General features: G+C 45.7%; 1 protein-coding gene across 1 annotated transcript in view; it reads right to left on the bottom strand.

Annotated features, from left to right (window-relative positions):
* Nucleotides 1–3,739: 3,739 nt before the first annotated feature.
* Nucleotides 3,740–19,746, bottom strand: part of LOC124795791 — a 193,301-nt gene continuing 177,294 nt past the window's right edge. Inside the window, exons 4-6 of the mRNA XM_047259871.1 lie at nucleotides 14,282–14,427; nucleotides 6,836–6,992; nucleotides 3,740–4,135 (exon numbers count right to left, since the gene is read on the bottom strand). Coding sequence (XP_047115827.1) covers nucleotides 3,740–4,135; nucleotides 6,836–6,992; nucleotides 14,282–14,427 — 699 coding nt within the window. The remainder of the gene's footprint in view (nucleotides 4,136–6,835; nucleotides 6,993–14,281; nucleotides 14,428–19,746) is intronic.

Below are 19,746 nucleotides of genomic sequence, written 5' to 3'. Positions count from 1 at the left end.
AAAGTAAATTTCAGTGTATCTTTTCTTATAATTTTGGCCATTACTGCGTGTTCTACGGTTTACAGAATATTCAGGACACAGCAAAGCGATGTTGGAAGTTCATCGACTTACCCTGTGGATGTAAAAATGCTGCCGCAGCGCGAATTACGCCGGCTCGTCCCCAAGTCACCACCACTGCCGGCAGACTGCCGTCCATTAGCTCACGAGTTACGAAATTCTTTTGGCCTATTTAAAAATTACAGACTTGAGGGTACTGTTACGTCACAGAATCAATTTGTTGTTCATGCTTAAATTATTTAAAGTCCTACCCGACGAGCTCAGAACCGAGGAAGGTAGCTGTGTGGGCTAGCGTATCATCGTAATGCCAGTAAGACGCACCACTGATGTAACAGACTTCAGGGCACTAGGCGAGCTTTGCCACACAACATCCGTGTGAAGGAAGCAGAAACGCAACGCCGCACTGCTACATAATAAGTTATTATGAAGCAACACTTCTTAACTTCAGCCGCAGTGCTTAGCACACTGGAATCGCATTCGGGAGGACGACGGTTCACTCCCGCGTCCGGCCATCCTGATTTAGATTTTCCGTGATTTCCCTAAATCGCTCCAGGCAAATGCTGGGATGGTTCCTTTGAAAGGGCGCGGCCGACATCCTTCCCCATCCTTCCCTAATCCGATGAGTCCGATGACCTCGCTGTCCGGTCTCCTACCCCAGACAACCCAACCCCCTTAACTTCAGCGCCAGAACGCTGCAGCATTAATCAAACATTGAGAAAAACCCGAACTCAGCAATCCAGAATTATTACTGAATTACCACAGCCAGGCAAGGAGCGCTGACGAGACTGATAAATGGGGGCAAATGCGATCTTGCACCCAGAACCAACACGTCATAGGCGTCGGATTGGCCCTTTAAATAACGGGGCTTTCAGAGCTCAAATACACATACAGTCGCGGTGCCACTCTGTCTGTGTCATTGTAACAGAGAGAACGACAGTCTGTTGAGCTTCAGTGACACCGCATCAAGGTGACTGATGATGGTGCGGCTGCTACACACTAGCTGACTATAACACAGGATAATAGTCAACCTGCCGCATACCACAGCGGCGATCTGCCGTTGCTGCTTACTGGGACATAGCAGACATCTTCCACTGAGGGTAAATTGCGGATGATTTGCACACCGATCAGGTGCAGTGCATTCGCACAGCCCCATGACCGGCCCATGAACATTTGCTTCAGTTTTTGTCGAACCGTAGTGGATGACGAGAGCCTAGTCTTCACGACAACTAACATTTTAGACCACATAGTCTATTGTTTTCACCTGAGCAAGTGATGGGCTGTCTACGGTAGCAATGAGGTGAGAGCCGCACTGTACTGCAGAACATGTGGGCGGGCAACGCCTTCCCGTCCCCATATCACCGAGAGCACAGCCCGCGGCGGTGCCTTACTGACCTGCGCGAGGTCCACGAGAAAGACAGGCCGTGGCGTGTACGTCACGAAGGTAGTCCTGAACTCGCTCGCTCGCTCAGCTCAGAAGACAAAATGCGTTGCTAAACCTGTTAACTCGCAGCTGAGCGTGTAAGTACTAACGAGAATTGCATCTTCCACTGGAATCTGCTATTATGAAGTCTTACTGATTAACAGTACTACAGAAAAATTTAATTTAAGATCAATACTCTATATAAATGTTATAACGGCTTGTTTATAGCATTTAGTCTCTTCTGCTTAACAGTACTCATTACATGCTAGAAGTGGTGCCTTATGCAACTGATAATAATTTCAGCACGATTTTATTTTATTGTACGCCAGTACAGCCGTAACAGATTATAAGTAGGCCCACGTACTTCCCATCATTATAGGACTAATATCAGTAAGATTCCATAATAGCGAATTCCAGTAGAAGATTCAGTTTCCGTTTGTACGGACACGCCTAGTTACGAGTTAACAGGTGTAGAAACGTAGTTTGTCTGCTGATTTGAGCGAGCGAGCGAGCGCAGGACTACCTTCGTGACGTACGCGCCGCGGCCTGTCTCTCGTAGGCCTCGGACCTGTGATGGTGACGCCACGATTCAGTGACGAGACTTTAGCACTTCTTCATGGTATGTGCTTACGCCCGACGACTTTCCGACACCCTGACACGTTTACAACATTGTAAACTCAACCTGAGAAATATTAGGTTGGTGCATAATTGGTAGAGTTTTTGTTTTGCATGTTGCCACTCCCTTTGGTGTGGGTTTATTTACCAATTCTCACTTTTATTTGTAGTTCACTGTAACTATTTGAGTTTACATAAAGTCGTTTTGTGATTTGGATATAGTGAGTGGAGCTGTGGATGCTAGAAAGTGCAGTGCGAAGTGGAGGGATCGGAACATTTCCAACATAATCTTCTGTTTGTGTTCAATAGAAGGGTGAGGGCAGCGGAGGCAGCCAGAAAAAAATGCGTCATGGGGTAGTTTCACTGAAGAAAGCACGGCAAGGAAATGATTTTCTTGTTCTAGACTGGATAGTTTTGACATTAGTGATTCTCCACATGCTTGAGTCCTTCGGGGTTTCATGGAGATCGTTTGAAATCATTAATCAACAATAATCCGCGTCAGTGTATTCCAGATCTGCAGATCTGGCAAATGTGACGAACTGTGATCATTCAACCATCGTGCAACATTTGCATGCACTGGGGAAGATTAAAAAATTGGGTGTATGTGCACCGCATGCTCTAAGCCAAAATCACAAACATAAGCAGGTGGCGATACAGTATCTCTACTTAATCGTCATCGATTGGCTCCTGACCTACACGGATCGTTACTGGCGACGGGAAATGGTGTCTTTATGCTAAAATAAGGAAAAGAAAGGAGTAGTTGAGCCCAAAAAAATCAGAAGCTCCCAGTACAAAGAACCGCGCAGATCGACAAAAGATGATGTTACACATCTGGTGGAACAGCGACGGTGAAGCTATTATTGCTGCCATTCATTGTAAACAGCCTGGAACTGCGAGGCTGCTACTGTCGCAGGTTCGAAGCCTGCCTCGGGCATGGATGTGTGTGATGTCCTTAGGTTTAAGCTGTTATAAGTTCTTGGGGACTGATGACCTGAGATGTTAAGTCCCGTAGTGCTCAGAGCCATTTGAACCATTTTCTTTCTTTTTTTTTTTTTGTTGGCAGACTATTTTAAGTATTGAAGGAGAATATATTATTGATGACTGAAACCCCTGTTATGTATATATGCTGTGTCTATTAAACTCGTAGAAATACGGTACGGACTTGTGCACCAACGCAATGAATGCTAGTGCAGATGCCTCTATGTCACTGACGCCTTCTGTGCCCCACTTCCCGTCTGCAAGGTGGCCCCAGCTTTTTGGGTCACAACACTGCTGTCAGGAAATGGTCGAAACATACAGTAGGCAAACTATGTGTACTTGTGGTGTTTTGTTGCATCACCACGTTGGGGTGTCCAATTACCATACGATAAAAATTATGTGCAGGAAAGGTGTTTGAATAGTAAAACCAGACAGGGGATCACAGTCTGCATTGTTACAAAGAGAGACGGCGGTATCTGAGTGTAAAAACAAAGAAATAATGATCATCGTTGCGCTAGTGTTGGCTGGGCTGAAATATGTCTCAGTTCTTTCGGGTCTTCGGAATAAAGGCCCAGGTGAGTTAAAAGAAAAAGCATCGGAATTCACACTACAGAAGGACACCGCATCTGTTGGTTACCGTTCACTGGCGCTTACGTTCTAAAAGTGAGCCTAAAATGTCCACGTGAATAGATGAACAAGGGCTGTCGTACCGTAGAAGTAAGGCATACAGCCGCAGCGGCGCCGGATGTGCTGGCCGCGGCAGATCGCGAGGCAGAGGCGCTCGTCGTAGGCGCGGCGGCCGCCGTCACCGTCGCCGCCGCCAGCGGCCTCTTCGTGTGGCTGCGGCCACTCGTCGGAGAGCAGGCAGCCGCGCCGGCGCCAAGACACGCCGCGCACGCCGTCCGCCGCGTGCGTCACCTGCGGCGTGACGCTGAAGCGCAGCACGGGGCCGCCGGCTGCGGGCGACAGCAGCGCGCCGCGCGCGCCCGGGTCCGGGTACGACAGCGGCGAGTGCACCACCACCTGCCGGACAGAGCGGGGTCGCATCCACGACTGTGAGGGCAGCTGTTGGAAAGGTCAGCGCGTCAATAGGCGAGAACAATAAAATTCCAGCCGTCTTCTGCGACGTCACAAAGGGAGCATACAACCAGTGCGCCACCCAGAAGCCTTTTCTGCACGACTGTATCTTATCAACACTATCTGCAGATCTGTTAGTGGACGCTAGTATGTGGCGTGTCAACACTTGAACTTCATGACGGCTTGAACTCCGCCGGGGACATTTTCTATCAGGTGTTTGATTGTCAGCGGAGTAATGGCAACCTATTTTTCCTCCAGGGCCCAAACACTACCGGCCATTAAAATTGCTACACCAAGAAGAAATGCAGATGATAAACGGGTATTCATTGGAAACTCTTTTGTCAATTAACACCATAGGAGAAATACGAAATGACTGGAAGTAAGATGAATTAATTGCTTCCTTCTTGTTGATTCTGCATTTCCCTTCCTCATCACTTGATTGAGTTTAACAGTGTTGGCACTTGCAGTTGTATTATATTTCAAAGACAGACAGCTTCACTCCTCTTACTTCAGAACCTGTTGAAATTTAAATATAACTATAGTTTAGTGGGTTATTTACTCACCCCTGCTTGGGGCGTCAGAAGAAACGTCTTCACTGGTCACCGGGGCTTAATTCAAAGTCTGGAGACTTCCCGGACCGTGGTGAGATACCAACCTGACTATCTACCGCCATAAGGCCCGACAACCAGGAACAATAGTCTGGAGTGCCATTTCTTTTCATAGCAGGACGCCTTTGGTTGTCATCCGCTGCACTTTATAGCACAGCGGTAGGTCGATGATTCTCTAAGTCCCGTTCTGTTGCCCTTCACAGCAAGCCATATCCTTGGCTTACATTGCAGCAAGATAACGTCCTCTCACACGGCGAGGGTTTCTACTGCCTGTCTCCATGCTTGCGAAACCGTACCTTGGCCAGCAAGGTCGATGGATCTCTCCCCAACGGAAAACGTTCGAAGTGTTAAAGGCAAGGCCCTCCAAACAGCTCGGGATTTTGATGCTCTAATTCGCCAGTTGGACAGAATTTGGCACGAAACCCTTCAGAAGGACATTCAACGACACTGTCAACGTAAATGCGAACTCCTTGTATAAGTGCCAGAAGTGGACCTATTGACTTGCTCTGTTTGTGAAGCTCTTTCTCTTGAATAAATCATCTGATTTTTCTGAAACTCATAAATTTGTTTGTCTGTACATGTACATCATAGCTACCGCTTTCCGTTTCATTTTAATAATTCTTTCATGATGCGTCTTTCTTTTATTGTTATACGAGGTGTAAATTTTAAGTTAACAAACCAGAATATCTCGAAAATAAGCTTCAACGAAAAAATGTGTAGAATCCAAAGTTAATTTTTTTCGAGGGGGATAACTGCTGGTGCTAAAATTAGCCCGCCACCCCAGCCCCCTGGGGGTGAGGGAAGACCAGTTCAAAATTTCGAATGGAAACTCCCATTTTTTATTGCAGAATCAGATCCTACATAAAAAAACTACGTAAATTTTGTCTGAAACATTTGTTTTGATTCTTGCTAGTGGGCGCTGTAATTCAAGAAAATCTATGTTCTCATTTTTGCGTGGGAAGGGGTTACGGATAAATAAAAATACTTATTTACTTCGTAAATTTTGATTCGCTAAAACTAAAATTCTCCCTCTCTCCCCAAAGGGCGGGGTCTGAGAGAGAAGAATTAGAGTTTTACAAATGTTGACCCAAATATGAATTTGTTCCGCAGATTCGGATAAGTTTTGTTTGTTTCGTGGTCATGTGGCCACACAATTATCAACCTAATCATATGACTAGCTAACTAACCAGACATCCTACTTACTAACGAGTAAACTCATTAACTAAATAAACTGACTCCATAACCATTTTGGACGCAAAAATGAGAATATGGATTTTATTGAATTACAGCGCCAACTACCAAGAATCAAAACATATGTTTCAGACAAAATGTACGTAGTTTTTTATGTAGAATCTGATTCTGCAATAAAAAATGGGGTTTCCGATTTGAAATTTTAAACTTGCCTCCCACCCCACCCCCAGAGGGCTGGGGTGGCGGACTAATTTTAGCGGCACAGATGTCCCCCTCGAAAATAATCAAGTTTGGATTCTACACATTTTTTCTTGTGAAGCTTATTTTTCGAGTTATTCTGGTTTGTCAACTTAAAATTTACACCCTGTATAGTGAATTTTACACCATGACATTAATGTTGGACAGGTGGACTTTTTTATGTTTGATTGACATTTGGTGTACGTACCATGCAGCTAGCTCGTTATTACGAAAGTGGTAGCTTGGGTGAAGCTGAAGTGATATTCGAGAAAGATTAGATGGTGAATATGTATTTCAGTGTGTCAATGTAGTGGAATAGGTGGGGAGGTGGGTTTATCATATGAGCTGTCTAAATAAGGTATTGCAGTTGTGTTATAGCGGATCTCTGGGGCCATTTATGTACAAAGACTCCTCACATGCAACAATGACTACGGATATAGGTAATGCGCTATTTTAATAGTTTCAGGTATTTGTGAGTGTTGGGCGCTTGAGACAGAGGAAGAGTACAGCATAAATGGTAAGATAGGACTCGTTTTCTGTAGACTGGTGGTTGAAATCATCATCCAGCCATCGAGATTCCTCGTGATTTCTTTAAGTTATTAAATGCAAGTCCCCTGACCTTAGGGTGTGCTCCGTCGATGAGAAGACGTACCCTGACGCCGACGCCGGCGTCGCGCTGCATGCCGTCGGGCAGGGCGTCGCCTGGGTCCTGCGCCGCCAGCGCCACCAGCAGCGCCGACCGCACCCCGGCAGCCGCCGCCGACAGCAGCCGGCACGAGGGGTCGCCCCGACGCCACGCGTCGATGTCGCTGCAAGCGGGGGGAGAGGGGGGGGGGGTGAGGTAAGTGACAGTGATGGACCGCAGTAGGCCTCTCTCAACTACGCCTTCCACATCGCTACGGGTTCTACACAACGCTGGTGACTACTTTGAAGGACAGTAACAGGTGCAAACATGTAACTCTTTTGTGTCGGTTGTGAATATATACACTCCTGGAAATTGAAATAAGAACACCGTGAATTCATTGTCCCAGGAAGGGGAAACTTTAATGACACATTCCTGGGGTCAGATACATCACATGATCACACTGACAGAACCACAGGCACATAGACACAGGCAACAGAGCATGCACAATGTCGGCACTAGTACAGTGTATATCCACCTTTCGGTGCAATGCAGGCTGCTATTCTCCCATGGAGACGATCGTAGAGATGCTGGATGTAGTCCTGTGGAACGGCTTGCCATGCCATTTCCACCTGGGGCCTCAGTTGGACCAGCGTTCGTGCTGGACGTGCAGACCGCGTGAGACGACGCTTCATCCAGTCCCAAACATGCTCAATGGGGGACAGATCCGGAGATCTTGCTGGCCAGGGTAGTTGACTTACACCTTCTAGAGCACGTTGGGTGGCACGGGATACATGCGGACGTGCATTGTCCTGTTGGAACAGCAAGTTCCCTTGCCGGTCTAGGAATGGTAGAACGATGGGTTCGATGACGGTTTGGATGTACCGTGCACTATTCAGTGTCCCCTCGACGATCACCAGTGGTGTACGGCCAGTGTAGGAGATCGCTCCCCACACCATGATGCCGGGTGTTGGCCCTGTGTGCCTCGGTCGTATGCAGTCCTGATTGTGGCGCTCACCTGCACGGCGCCAAACACGCATACGACCATCATTGGCACCAAGGCAGAAGCGACTCTCATCGCTGAAGACGACACGTCTCCATTCGTCCCTCCATTCACGCCTGTCGCGACACCACTGGAGGCGGGCTGCACGATGTTGGGGCGTGAGCGGAGGACGGCCTAACGGTGTGCGGGACCGTAGCCCAGCTTCATGGAGACGGTTGCGAATGGTCCTCGCCCATACCCCAGGAGCAACAGTGTCCCTAATTTGCTGGGAAGTGGCGGTGCGGTCCCCTACGGCACTGCGTAGGATCCTACGGTCTTGGCGTGCATCCGTGCGTCACTGCGGTCCGGTCCCAGGTCGACGGGCACGTGCACCTTCCGCCGACCACTGGCGACAACATCGATGTACTGTGGAGACCTCACGCCCCACGTGTTGAGCAATTCGGCGGTACGTCCACCCGGCCTCCCGCATGCCCACTATACGCCCTCGCTCAAAGTCCGTCAACTGCACATACGGTTCACGTCCGCGCTGTCGCGGCATGCTACCAGTGTTGAAGACTGCGATGGAGCTCCGTATGCCACGGCAAACTGGCTGACACTGACGGCGGCGGTGCACAAATGCTGCGCAGCTAGCGCCATTCGACGGCCAACACCGCGGTTCCTGGTGTGTCCGCTGTGCCGTGCGTGTGATCATTGCTTGTACAGCCCTCTCGCAGTGTCCGGAGCAAGTATGGTGGGTCTGACACACCGGTGTCAATGTGTTCTTTTTTCCATTTCCAGGAGTGTAGTTGCCACTATTTATGTTCCAACCTATGCTTATATGTGTGTATGTGTGGTGAACTAAACTTGCAATAGAATTTAACTTGGTGTATTTTAGTAACTATCTGATGGCATTAAACCTTCCGATCCGCACAATTTTAAGGGTTGATTCAGGGAGGAGAAAATAGGCAACTGTAATGTCAAAAAACGTTTTGCATCACCTCGGTTCCGAGAGTTCCTGAACCTGTACAGAAAATTGAAACAGAGATCAAGATAAACATCATTTCCGCCCTTTTTGTTGAACATGAAAACCACACATTGCGTGCTGTACCACCATACAGCGAGACCTTTAGAGGTGGTGGTCCAGATTGCTGTATACACCGGTACCGCTAATACCCAGGAGCACGTCCTCTTGCTCTGAAGCATGCCTGTATTCATCGTGGTATACTATCCACAAGTTCATCAAGGCAATGTCGGTCCAGATTGTCCCATTCCTCAATGGCGATTCGGTGTAGATCCCTCAGAGTGGTGAGTGGGTCACGTCGTCCATAAACAGCCCTTTTCAATATCTCCGAGGTGTTTTCGATAGGGTTCATGTCTGGAGAACACGCTGGCCACTCTAGCGACGTCGTTATCCTGAAGGAAGTCATTCACAAGAAGTGCACGATGGGAGCGCGAATTATCGTCCACGAAGACGAATGCCTCGCCAAAATGCTGCTGATATGGTTGCACTATCGATCGGAGGATGACATTCACGAATCGTACAGCCGCTACGGTGCCTTCCATGACCACCAGCGATGTGCGTCGGCCCCAAATAATGCCACCCCAAAAGCGCAGGGAACCTCCACCTTGCTACACTCGCTGGATAGTGTGTCTAAGGCGCTCAGACTGACGGGGTTGCCTCCAAACATGTCTCCGACGATTGTCTGGTTGAAGGCATATGCGACAGTCATCGGTGAAGAGAACGTGATGCCTATCCTGACCGGTCCGTTCGGCATGTTTTTGGGCCCATCTGTACCGCGTTGCATGGTGTCTTGGTTGCAAAGATAGACCTCGCCATCGACGTCCGTAGTGAAGTTGCGCGTCATGCTGCCGATTGCGCACAGTTTGAGTCGTAACACGACGTCCTGTGACTGCACTAAAACCATTATTCAACATGTTGGCGTTGCTGTCAGGGCTCCTCCGAGCCATAATCCGTAGGCAGCGGTCATTCACTGCAGTAGTAGCCCTTGGGCGGCCTGAGCGAGGCATGTCATCGCGCAGTGGTTAGCACACTGGACTCGCATTCGGGAGGACGACGGTTCAATCCCGTCTCCGGCCATCCTGATTTAGGTTTTCCGTGATTTCCCTAAATCGTTTCAGGCAATTGCCGGGATGGTTCCTTTGAAAGGAAACGGCCGATTTCCATCCCAATCCTTCCCGAACCCGAGCTTGCGCTCCGTCTCTAATGACCTCGATGTCGACGGGACGTTAAACACTAACCACCACCACCGCATGTCATCGACAGTTCCTGTCTCTCTGTATCTCTTCCATGTCCGAACAACATGGCTTTGGTTCACTCCGAGACGCTTGGACTATTCCCTTGTTGAGAGCCCTTCCTGGCACAAAGTAACAATGCGGACTCGATCGAACCACGCGATTGACCGTATATGCATGGTTGAACTACAGACAACACGAGCCGTGTACCTCCTTCCTGGTGGAATGACTGGAACTGATCGGCTGTTGGACCCCCTCCGTCTAATAGACGCTGCTCTTGCATGGTTGTTTACATCTTTGAGCGGGTTTAGTGACAACTCTGAACAGTCAGAGGGACTGTGACTATGATACAATATCCACTGTCAACGTCTATCTTCAGGAATTCTGGGAACCGGGGTGACGCAAAACTTTTTTTGATATTTGGAATTGTTTCGAATTTACAAAACGTTTGAGTCCCTACAGGCCTGCTTCCTGTCACCGTTTTTACATTTGTTGTACTCCTGGTAGCCACCAGTTGTTTTGAAGCGAGGCATTTACTCTGATTATTTTAGTAGAATTGTGAAATATCTTTATCTATTTCTGTTGGTGTTCTTTTTATTTTCTTTATGGAAATATTGGTTCAAATGGCTCTGAGGACTATGGGACTTAACTTCTGTGGTCATCAGTCTCCTAGAACTTAGAACTACTTAAACCTAACTAACCTAAGGACATCGCACACATCCATGCCCGAGGCAAGATTCGAACCTGCGACCGTAGCAGTCGCACGGTTCCGGACTGAGCGCCTTAACCGCGAGACCATATGGAAATATTTCTATGCCTTCTGAGGCTCTGTATTGATCTTGACCTTGAGCAGTACTTAAAAATTTAAAGCAATTCCTAAGCCTTCTGGTACTTGGTGATTATTGATTTTGATCTTGTTGTAAATTTTTTAAGAGAGTTTTAAAGTAAGTTCTAAACCCCTTGTTTGACTATTGATGTTGATCTTATCGTAAAGTGTTTTTTAAATGAGATGAACTTCAAAGCAAATTTTCTAACCCTTCTGGCGCTCTGTGATTTTTGGCTGTTGTTAACTGGCTTTTCGATTCATTCTATTGCAAAGGGAAAGTTTAAATATTTCCAAGAAATAAATCTAGATGTTGTCAACCACAACTGAAGTTGAACCTAGTGCTTGGCCCTTCTGTGAATTCCTGCCGCACCAATAAAAGAACGTTTCAGTTTTGTGTACCATGGCGAATCTGTTCCTTTTGTTATTAATTTTCTTGGTATGAAGCTCATCAATACCATCAATGCTATTTCTTTGAGTCACATCTGATCCATCATAACATAGTTTTAAAGGATTGGAGCTTGTCTCTTAGAAAGACGTCAAAGAAATTTTTGTCTGCTGTTTTAAATAGGTATATTTTGTGTTTATCTTTGGTGAATTATGAGGTTGTTGTCTCGCTACAGCGGGCTTGTGGTAACTAATCCCTGTACCCATCGTGACGCTCTCTGTCTGCTCAGGATGCGTGTGGCTAAAAGGTCTGGTATGCTGTAACGTTCTCTCCCCCTGCCTGGATCCTTCCGATGATTGTTGCGAGATGTTTGCTTTCAGACTTCCCATGCCGTAGACGCCGATGGAACATAAAACGTGATTCAGCTGTAAAGGCCACCTGTCGCAACTCACTGGACGTCCATTAGCGGCATTGGCGTGCAGAATGCAACCTTCGTCGCCAATGAACAGTAGTCAGCATTGGTACACGAACAAGGTGCTTTCTGCAGAGGCCCATATGAGTACTTAGCAGCTTTCGCTGAACCATCGTTGAGGGGACACTGTCAGTAGCCACTTGGTTCATCTGATCAGTCAGTTGCTCAACAGTTGCACGTCTATTCGCCCATATACATCTCCGGAGCTGTCCTTCACCCCTGTCTTCTATGACACATGGTGTACCACAGTTGCCTCGGTGCCGGTTTTGGATAACGCCGTTTTTTCACGCAACGTGAACCTTAACCACGGCGCCACGCGAACAATTTACAGACTCAGCTGTTTCGGGAATGCTGTCACCCTTGGCCCAAAAGCCGATGACCATGATATGTCACGCAGTTTCCGCATTGTGACGACGACTGCACTGTTTTTCGTGTACCTCCGACACGCTTTATGTACCTTCCATTGCTGCCACTGCTGCCACCTATCGTCTGTACGTGGTTATTGCACGTTGACGTCGAATGCGGCGGTGGTTACATTAATGCGTCTGCACCGTGTAACAGACTGCAGTTTTGTGTGTGTGTGTGTGTGTGTGTGTGTGTGTATGTGTGTGTGTGTGTGTGTGTGTGTGTGTGTGTGTGTGTGTGTGTGTGGTAGCTTTAAAACTCCACAATGCGGATGTGATGAAAGACGAGTCAGTAAATCCAGATATATTGAGAGCATTAATGAATTTTGCATCTAAACTAGCTTCAGATTTGAAGACACGCTTAGAAAACAGTGTAGCCTACAAAGGTGCTTCTAAGGCCATTCTGAGTTAGATTCTTGACAGCCTACTACAAATATACCATAAAGAGGTAAGGACGGAAATTAGAAAAGCTTCCTTTGTAGGTGTCATGTCTGATGACATAATTGCTTCGGAATGCACTCAAATGACCCCTGCTGCCAGCCGAGATGGCCGAGCGGTTCTAGGCGATACAGTCTGGAACGCCGCGACCGCTACGGTCGCAGATTAGAATCCTGCCTCGGGCATGGGTGTGTGTCATGTCCTTAGGTTAGTTAAGTTTAAGTAGTTCTAAGTTCTAGGGGACTGATGACCTCAGGCCGGCCGGTGTGGCCGTGCGGTTAAAGGCGCTTCAGTCTGGAACCGCGTGACTGCTACGGTCGCAGGTTCGAATCCTGCCTCGGGCATGGATGTGTGTGATGTCCTTAGGTTAGTTAGGTTTAATTAGTTCTAAGTTCTAGGCGACTGATGACCTCAGAAGTTAAGTCCCATAGTGCTCAGAGCCATTTGAACCATTTTTTTTACCCCTGTTTTGCGGTGTGTATTGAACCGAAAAATATTCGAGCGTTTTTTCCTTATTCCAAAAAATCAAACTACATATGACATATAAAACAACATTTTAGAATAACTGGACATACTCCTTCGAGGAAATGGACAAAAACTAGTAGTTCAAACTTTTCAGGGTACAAATTTCATCAAAGAAGAAAAAGTATAAGTTCAAGCAAAAATAAAATCAGGTTATAGTAATGAACACTTAATGCTTCTTATGCATGTCAACTTAATCAAATAACGAGAAAAACAGCAAGTTTTACACGAAGGGGAATAATATTTCTCTCTCACCTTCTGGCTATTCCAGCATTCTTAAGATATCACAACGCCTGTCAATTTTCAAGAGGCATATGGACATCAGTACTCCACATCTATACTCTAAAAGGTTTTCTAACATGAGTGCTTCTCAGGAGTCTGTGATTTTGAGTGCTGGAAGCGAACTGGGAAAATCACCAGTGTTGTACCTGATTATCAGATACGTTTATCATACAAACGTGTTCAACAATTCAGACGTTTTACTATATTTCATTTGCAGAGCTTCCCGTGGTCTCTTTTCTTTTTTTTCTTTTTTTTTTAATTGCTCGGTCGATCAGTACACAAGATACAATACAAGTGCAAGAGTTCATGAGTTTTCAGGGTCGTATCATGTAGCTTCTTTTATATGTGCAGGTATTTTCAAAACAAAAGCACTAAACAAAAAGAAATATTTAGCGGCCATAAAAAGAGAGAAGCGTTGAAAATCTAGAACATGGTGTGTAACGGTATAGATACAGATATTGTGATAATTAGTACCTTAATGTACGCACTTCAAATTGCTAGTCGTTTTTCTCTAGGTCCAGTAGTCTTAGAGCAAACACGTCACGTAATCTACTATCTGATGTTTTCTGTACTGTCGTAACTGCGTTACGAAGTGGACTTTGCGTGTTAGTGTAGACTGTTTTGTGTCCACGAGTCCACACTTCAGTACCTGATAGGCTACCCAGTGGAAAATAAGCATTAATGGCTTGCTTGAGCCACCCGTACTTGGAGGTACTAACCAACCTAAAAATACACTGTTCATAATAGCTATAATTATCAGTCTGCAAATGAGGTAAATAATCGAGTAATGTTGTTCAATACAGGGTGCTCAGTCATCAGTAGAAATATCTGCCCTTATGCTTCTAACACCTTGTATAACGCATGCACATAAGTGAAAATCCGTCCTCTACCGTGCAGCTGCTGTTTATTTACCACTGTCCAAAACTTTTGGCGGGGACCGTATTGAATGAGTAGCAGTAGCCATTCTCAGTGGGCAAGAGCCGGAACATCTCGCAGCAGTTCATCCGCTGCCGCAACCAGGAGCACAAGTGGAAGAAAGACCTGCAGCTGGGCAGAACCTGCATCGGAAAAGGAAAGAGGCGCAGTTATCAGCAGCGACTGCCAATGTAAGCTCCTCACAAGACCTTTTTAAACACTCTGATCTTAGTGTTACCAGAGAGTTGATGCAAGATGCAGTCACAATTGCAAAAATGTTTTAGTTTACATGTAATAGTTTTGCACATATTGAGGGGCACTCAAATGAAAAACAAACTCCCGCTACAACGTAACCATGGAATGGTTTCATTCAACAGTAATTACCGCACGCTTTAAGATGTTTATACCTCTGGGGTTCCTGTTTCATAGAATGTGCCAGTCGCTGATGCATCCACGACCGCGCCAACTCTTGGACTTCCTCGTGCGACTGAAACTGACGTCTACTGATGTCTTTCTTCAGGTTGCCAAGGATGTGAAAATCACACGGTGAAAGATCCGGGCTATACGGAGGATGTTACTGCGTTTCTCAACCAAATCGCTAAAGTATAGCCTTCGTCCGACCGGCAGTTTGCGAGTCGACTGTTATCATGCAAACCATGCAACAGCATTATTCCGTACGACAGCATTCCGAGAGACAGAGGGCAAAAGGTAGAGCCAACAGTGGGTGCATCCCACATCCCCACCACAAAAGAAATCCCGAGCTGTTCACACAAGCTCCGGTAAGGTCACGATAACCTTCTTCGACGGCAGGGATCTTTGCACGAGAGTGGAAGAACAAGCAGAGCACAGCGCCATGAAGACACGTTCCAAAAACTGATTCACTATGAAATCAAATCGCCCAGGAACAATGTTGGGCGGAGTCATCGTGTTGCATGATAACCACTATTCACACATCCTCTAATTTTCACTTCTTCTGTGACCTGAAGAAAGACATGCGTGGCTTCGGTTCAGTCGGACGAGGAAGTGCAAGAGTAGGGTGTGGTTATGATCTGTCAGCGGCTGACGCATTCTATGAATCAAGAATTGGCCGTCTCGTCGCCTAGTGGGATAAAAGTCTTAGCTTGTGTAATGACTATTTTTCAATGGAACCATTCCTTTGGTTCATTGTGGTGGGTGTTCGGTTTTTATTTGACTTCCCCTTTTAAATCACAAGTTTGCACATAGTATTTGCTTTCATCAACTACATTGCACTTTTTTAATCGTTTGTATGTTCAGTCATGGAGGTAAAAAGAAATGGACTGTTGGTAGTTCCTGAAAAATGGGCATGATCATGTCCATAATGTATAATATGCTGGAAGCAGAAATACTTATCACAGTAGGCACACCTTATTAATAGCTGCATTGTCTTCTAAGTCACACTGATTATCAACATAAAAAAAAAACGTTCGGACAATGTTTTAAACCTCTCTGGCCTGACGTATTCATATCGACCTCGTTGCGTTACTAGTACGTAGGTGAGTTATTTGTCCACCTAGGCCTAGTACTGAGGAGAGACGAATTCGTTGCACGGCTGAACACTAACGGGGACAGGGCGCGGCGTGGCCAGTCTGGCCAGCTGGCAATTTCTGGCCAGCCACATCCAGAGGCGAGCAGTGTCACCGGTAACGGCTAAACCCCAACACTGGGAAATTGGACGGCTGACGCTCGCAGCCTCTGTGCAACAGGTAATGCTCCAGGAAATGGCGGAGTGTCAGACGATCTTAAAGATGGGCAACTCTGATAGTCAGTCCCAGTTGCACATTAAAGCGAATCTGAATACTTGTACGATCTCAGAAGAATCGGGAACAGCCAGTGGCACAACAACATTTCAGTTTCTATAAAACAACAGAAATTCATATTTCATAATGAATAAATACTTACACAACGAACCTCTGAACCGCTTCATGCGATTTTGCGATTTCAACATACCATGTCTCAGATGATAGCATTGCACTGTAGCTATTATTCCAGGAAGTTACTCATCCGTAACTATTTTATGTATGATTTACGACGTCTTTTGTATCTTTTTCATTACTATGCAGATGATTGTCAGAACATCAGATTCTTCATTTTTACACAGCAAATGAAAACAGAACCGTTACCTCATGTTCCATCATGTTTGTGTTTTTATTTAATGAACAGTTTACTATTTTGCCAGTAACTTTATTTAAATATTGATTCCAAGTGCTATTAAAAAACTGCGCAAATCCGAGAGTCGTCAGTCACATGTGTTAGCGCACACTACAATTGGAAAGAGAACCAAAAGACGCTTCCACAAAGAAGGAGTGAATAATTGTTTAAACAATGCTTAATGACAATCTGTATTATTTAACATTAGCATATTTATTTATGCACAGGACTTTATTTATAATTCTTGTAAACTGCATCAGTGAGACAGAATGTTTATAACACTTCTTTATTTAAATAGTTGTAATATGACAGAAAGTTTATAACATTTCATTATTTAAGTATTGTTGTAATATATTAGTTTAATGTGGGAAAGTGGTCAAGATGAATCATATCATGTCTGTAGCACATAAGAACGATGTATTATTGATAGTGACGGCCTACAGGCAGTAGAAAAGTCTACAGTAGCGGAACACTACGGGAGTCAAGCGTAGACTGGCATTTTCTCGAGTTAGGAGTTCAAGGAAGCGATTCTGCACACTTTGTGTTGAGTCTGGAAGGAGGCAGACCTGCCTGTAGTAACGAGGGATATTTGATCGTGGAGGTGTTTGATTCTGGGCAGTGAATGACCGCTACCAAACTTTAGCTTTTGAAGGTACTACATTTCGAGTGGTCTAAATATGCTCCGTAGCAGGACTTCAAATTTCATTACTTGATTGATTTACAGATCTTAGAACTGATAAGAGTGTGAGTCACTGCTCTTTGCATCATATGTATTAGTTTGTGATTGATCATGTTGAACTCTGAACTGTTTTGAGCTGGTGAATCATTTGCGTATTAGGATCACGAAATTAACTTAGTTTTCGCGTACTTTTGATGACTACTCAGTTTGAGGATTTTGCTGCCATTCTCGTAAGGCTCTCAGCGTAACGTTACAGCGTTTGGTAAAGGTATTTTCTGTCTATATTTTAACTGAATATCGCAGGACCACTTCCCGTTTATTTAAGATGCCTTTTCTCAAATAAACTTTATTCAACACAAGTCTCTGTCGTCTACAACAATTACAGTTGTTTATATAGAATCCCTTTATTAAATTATTCAGTTATCTTTTATTTTACAGTTACGTGTATGAAAGCAGATATGCGCAGCTCAACTCTATGACCATATTGAGCTATTATTTTTCCGACAAAACCCTGCGTAATCCAGGTACCTAAGGGATGAGCAATATCAGGCAAAGTCGCAAATGATTTGCTGTTTGGATGTGCAACTGCATAGCTGTAACCGTTGGGTATCGTCGCAAGCGTCCATACTGCCACCAATAAGAAGACCGAGAGCACTGCAAAACGCTTTGTTCGCGCTGGCAGCATGTTTAAATTACACTGATGGCTTAAAAAAAAAAAACAGGAATTTTGTGAGATAAGCGAAAGTTGGTGGGCGTGTTTTTATATCTGAATGATGACGTCTCTTCAAATTTCGCGTCAGTCAGATACGAGTGACGCTAGTAGCCCACTATGAGAATGCAAATCAGGTTTGCTTTAAATATGCACTGTAACGGTCGTGAGCGTTAGTTACCTTTGAAATTGGACGTCGTGGGTTGACGTCAATCAAGTTAGTCAAGTTTAAAGCGACAATGACGCTATTATCAGAACCTCATTTAGTCTGAACGAGAATGTGCAGCCGCAAGAGGCCTACAGTTCGGACGGCCACGTGGCACTACCGACAGGAAAGACCATCGTTTTCTGAATGTGGTTCTGGTGCAACGCACTGCATCTGTTGAAGCGATCCGAGTAGCAGTTGACACCACAGTGACACAACGAACTGTTACAATTCTGTTACTGCAAGGACAGCTTCGAGCCAGACGCCTGTAGCGTGCGTTCCTCTGACCCCAAACCATCGCCATATGCGACTTCAGGGGTGTCAAGCGAGTGTTCATAGGAGGGCAGGATGGAGGTCTGATGAAATCTGGTTCTGTGATGACCATGTATTGGCTAGGAAGCCAGCTGAGGGCCTGCATTAACTTGACTGCATGGTAGACACACTGGACCTACACCTGGAGTTATGGTCTGGAGTGCTACATGACAGCAGGAGCATTCTACTGGTTAGTCCACTGCATATTTGTTCGTCAATCTGTTGATTCGACATGTTGTGCTGCCTTTCGTGAACAGCTTTCCAGGGGGTGTTTTCCATCAGGATAAAGCTCGTCCACACCGTTGTTGTGACCCAACATTCTTTACAGTGTGTCGACATGTTTCTTTGGCCTGCTCGATCACGAGAGCAGCCTCCCGTCGAGCACATCTGGAACATCATCGGACGACAACACCAGCCTCACTCACAAACAGTATTAAATGTCAATGTGTTGATCGACCAAATGCATCAGGTATGGCACTCCATCCCATAAACTGACTTCCTGCACCTGCACAACACAATATATGCATGTTTACATTCAGCATTCTGGCAGTTACACCTGTTATTATTGTACCAGCATATCACATCTGTAATGACTTCTCGCGGTTACATCAGCTACTGATCTTGCAGTGTTAACGTCTTAAATATGTTACCTGGAAAAATGTATTTCTGGAGGTTCATTACTGTAGAATAATTATTTTTGGTCTTGCGAATTTTTTTCGTAGGTGTATTTTCTTACTTGGAGATGTGTGCCACGCGCGGGATGCCGTGTGTGGTTGACAAAATCATAGACGATACCGCAATTTTAGTCTTCTGCTGGTGGTGTGATTGAAGTGGAAACGCGATGGAACAACCACACCTAAACCAATACCAGGCAGACCGCGTGTACTGACGGACGTTGGGGAAGAGTTGGAATGTCGGGTTCGTTCCAGACCCCAATACCGAGAACACTGACCTGTCTCGCGTCGGCACTTGAGGAAGAATGGACTGCCAATCCTCGACAGACATTCATACACCTCATTGAAAGTGTCCCCAGCAGAGTTAAACCTGTCGTAAAGACGAAGGATGGCTACAACCCACATAAATGTGCACTAATAGATGTCCGCATTCTTGTGATCAGATAATATATTCTACATCTGTACTTCGCAGGCCACGTTCTGATGTGCGGCGGATGATACTTTGTGTAGCACTGTTCCAGTCGCAAATGGTGATTGTTGATTTAGTCATCTAGTTTTTGATAATGCTACCACCTAACAACTTCCAACGAACTTTACAGATAATTTCAAATCCCTACGGAACCTTTTCTTGCTGACATATCTCCCAAAATTACAAAGTAAAAAATTTTACCGCTTACAACATTTTCACCGTTCATGCAGTAAAACTGACGCATC

This window comes from Schistocerca piceifrons, chromosome 4 (genome assembly GCF_021461385.2).
Source record: "Schistocerca piceifrons isolate TAMUIC-IGC-003096 chromosome 4, iqSchPice1.1, whole genome shotgun sequence".
Lineage (NCBI taxonomy): Eukaryota > Metazoa > Arthropoda > Insecta > Orthoptera > Acrididae > Schistocerca > Schistocerca piceifrons.
The sequence above is the reverse complement of the archived record's forward strand: the minus strand, read 5'-3'. Positions and strand labels throughout refer to the sequence as shown.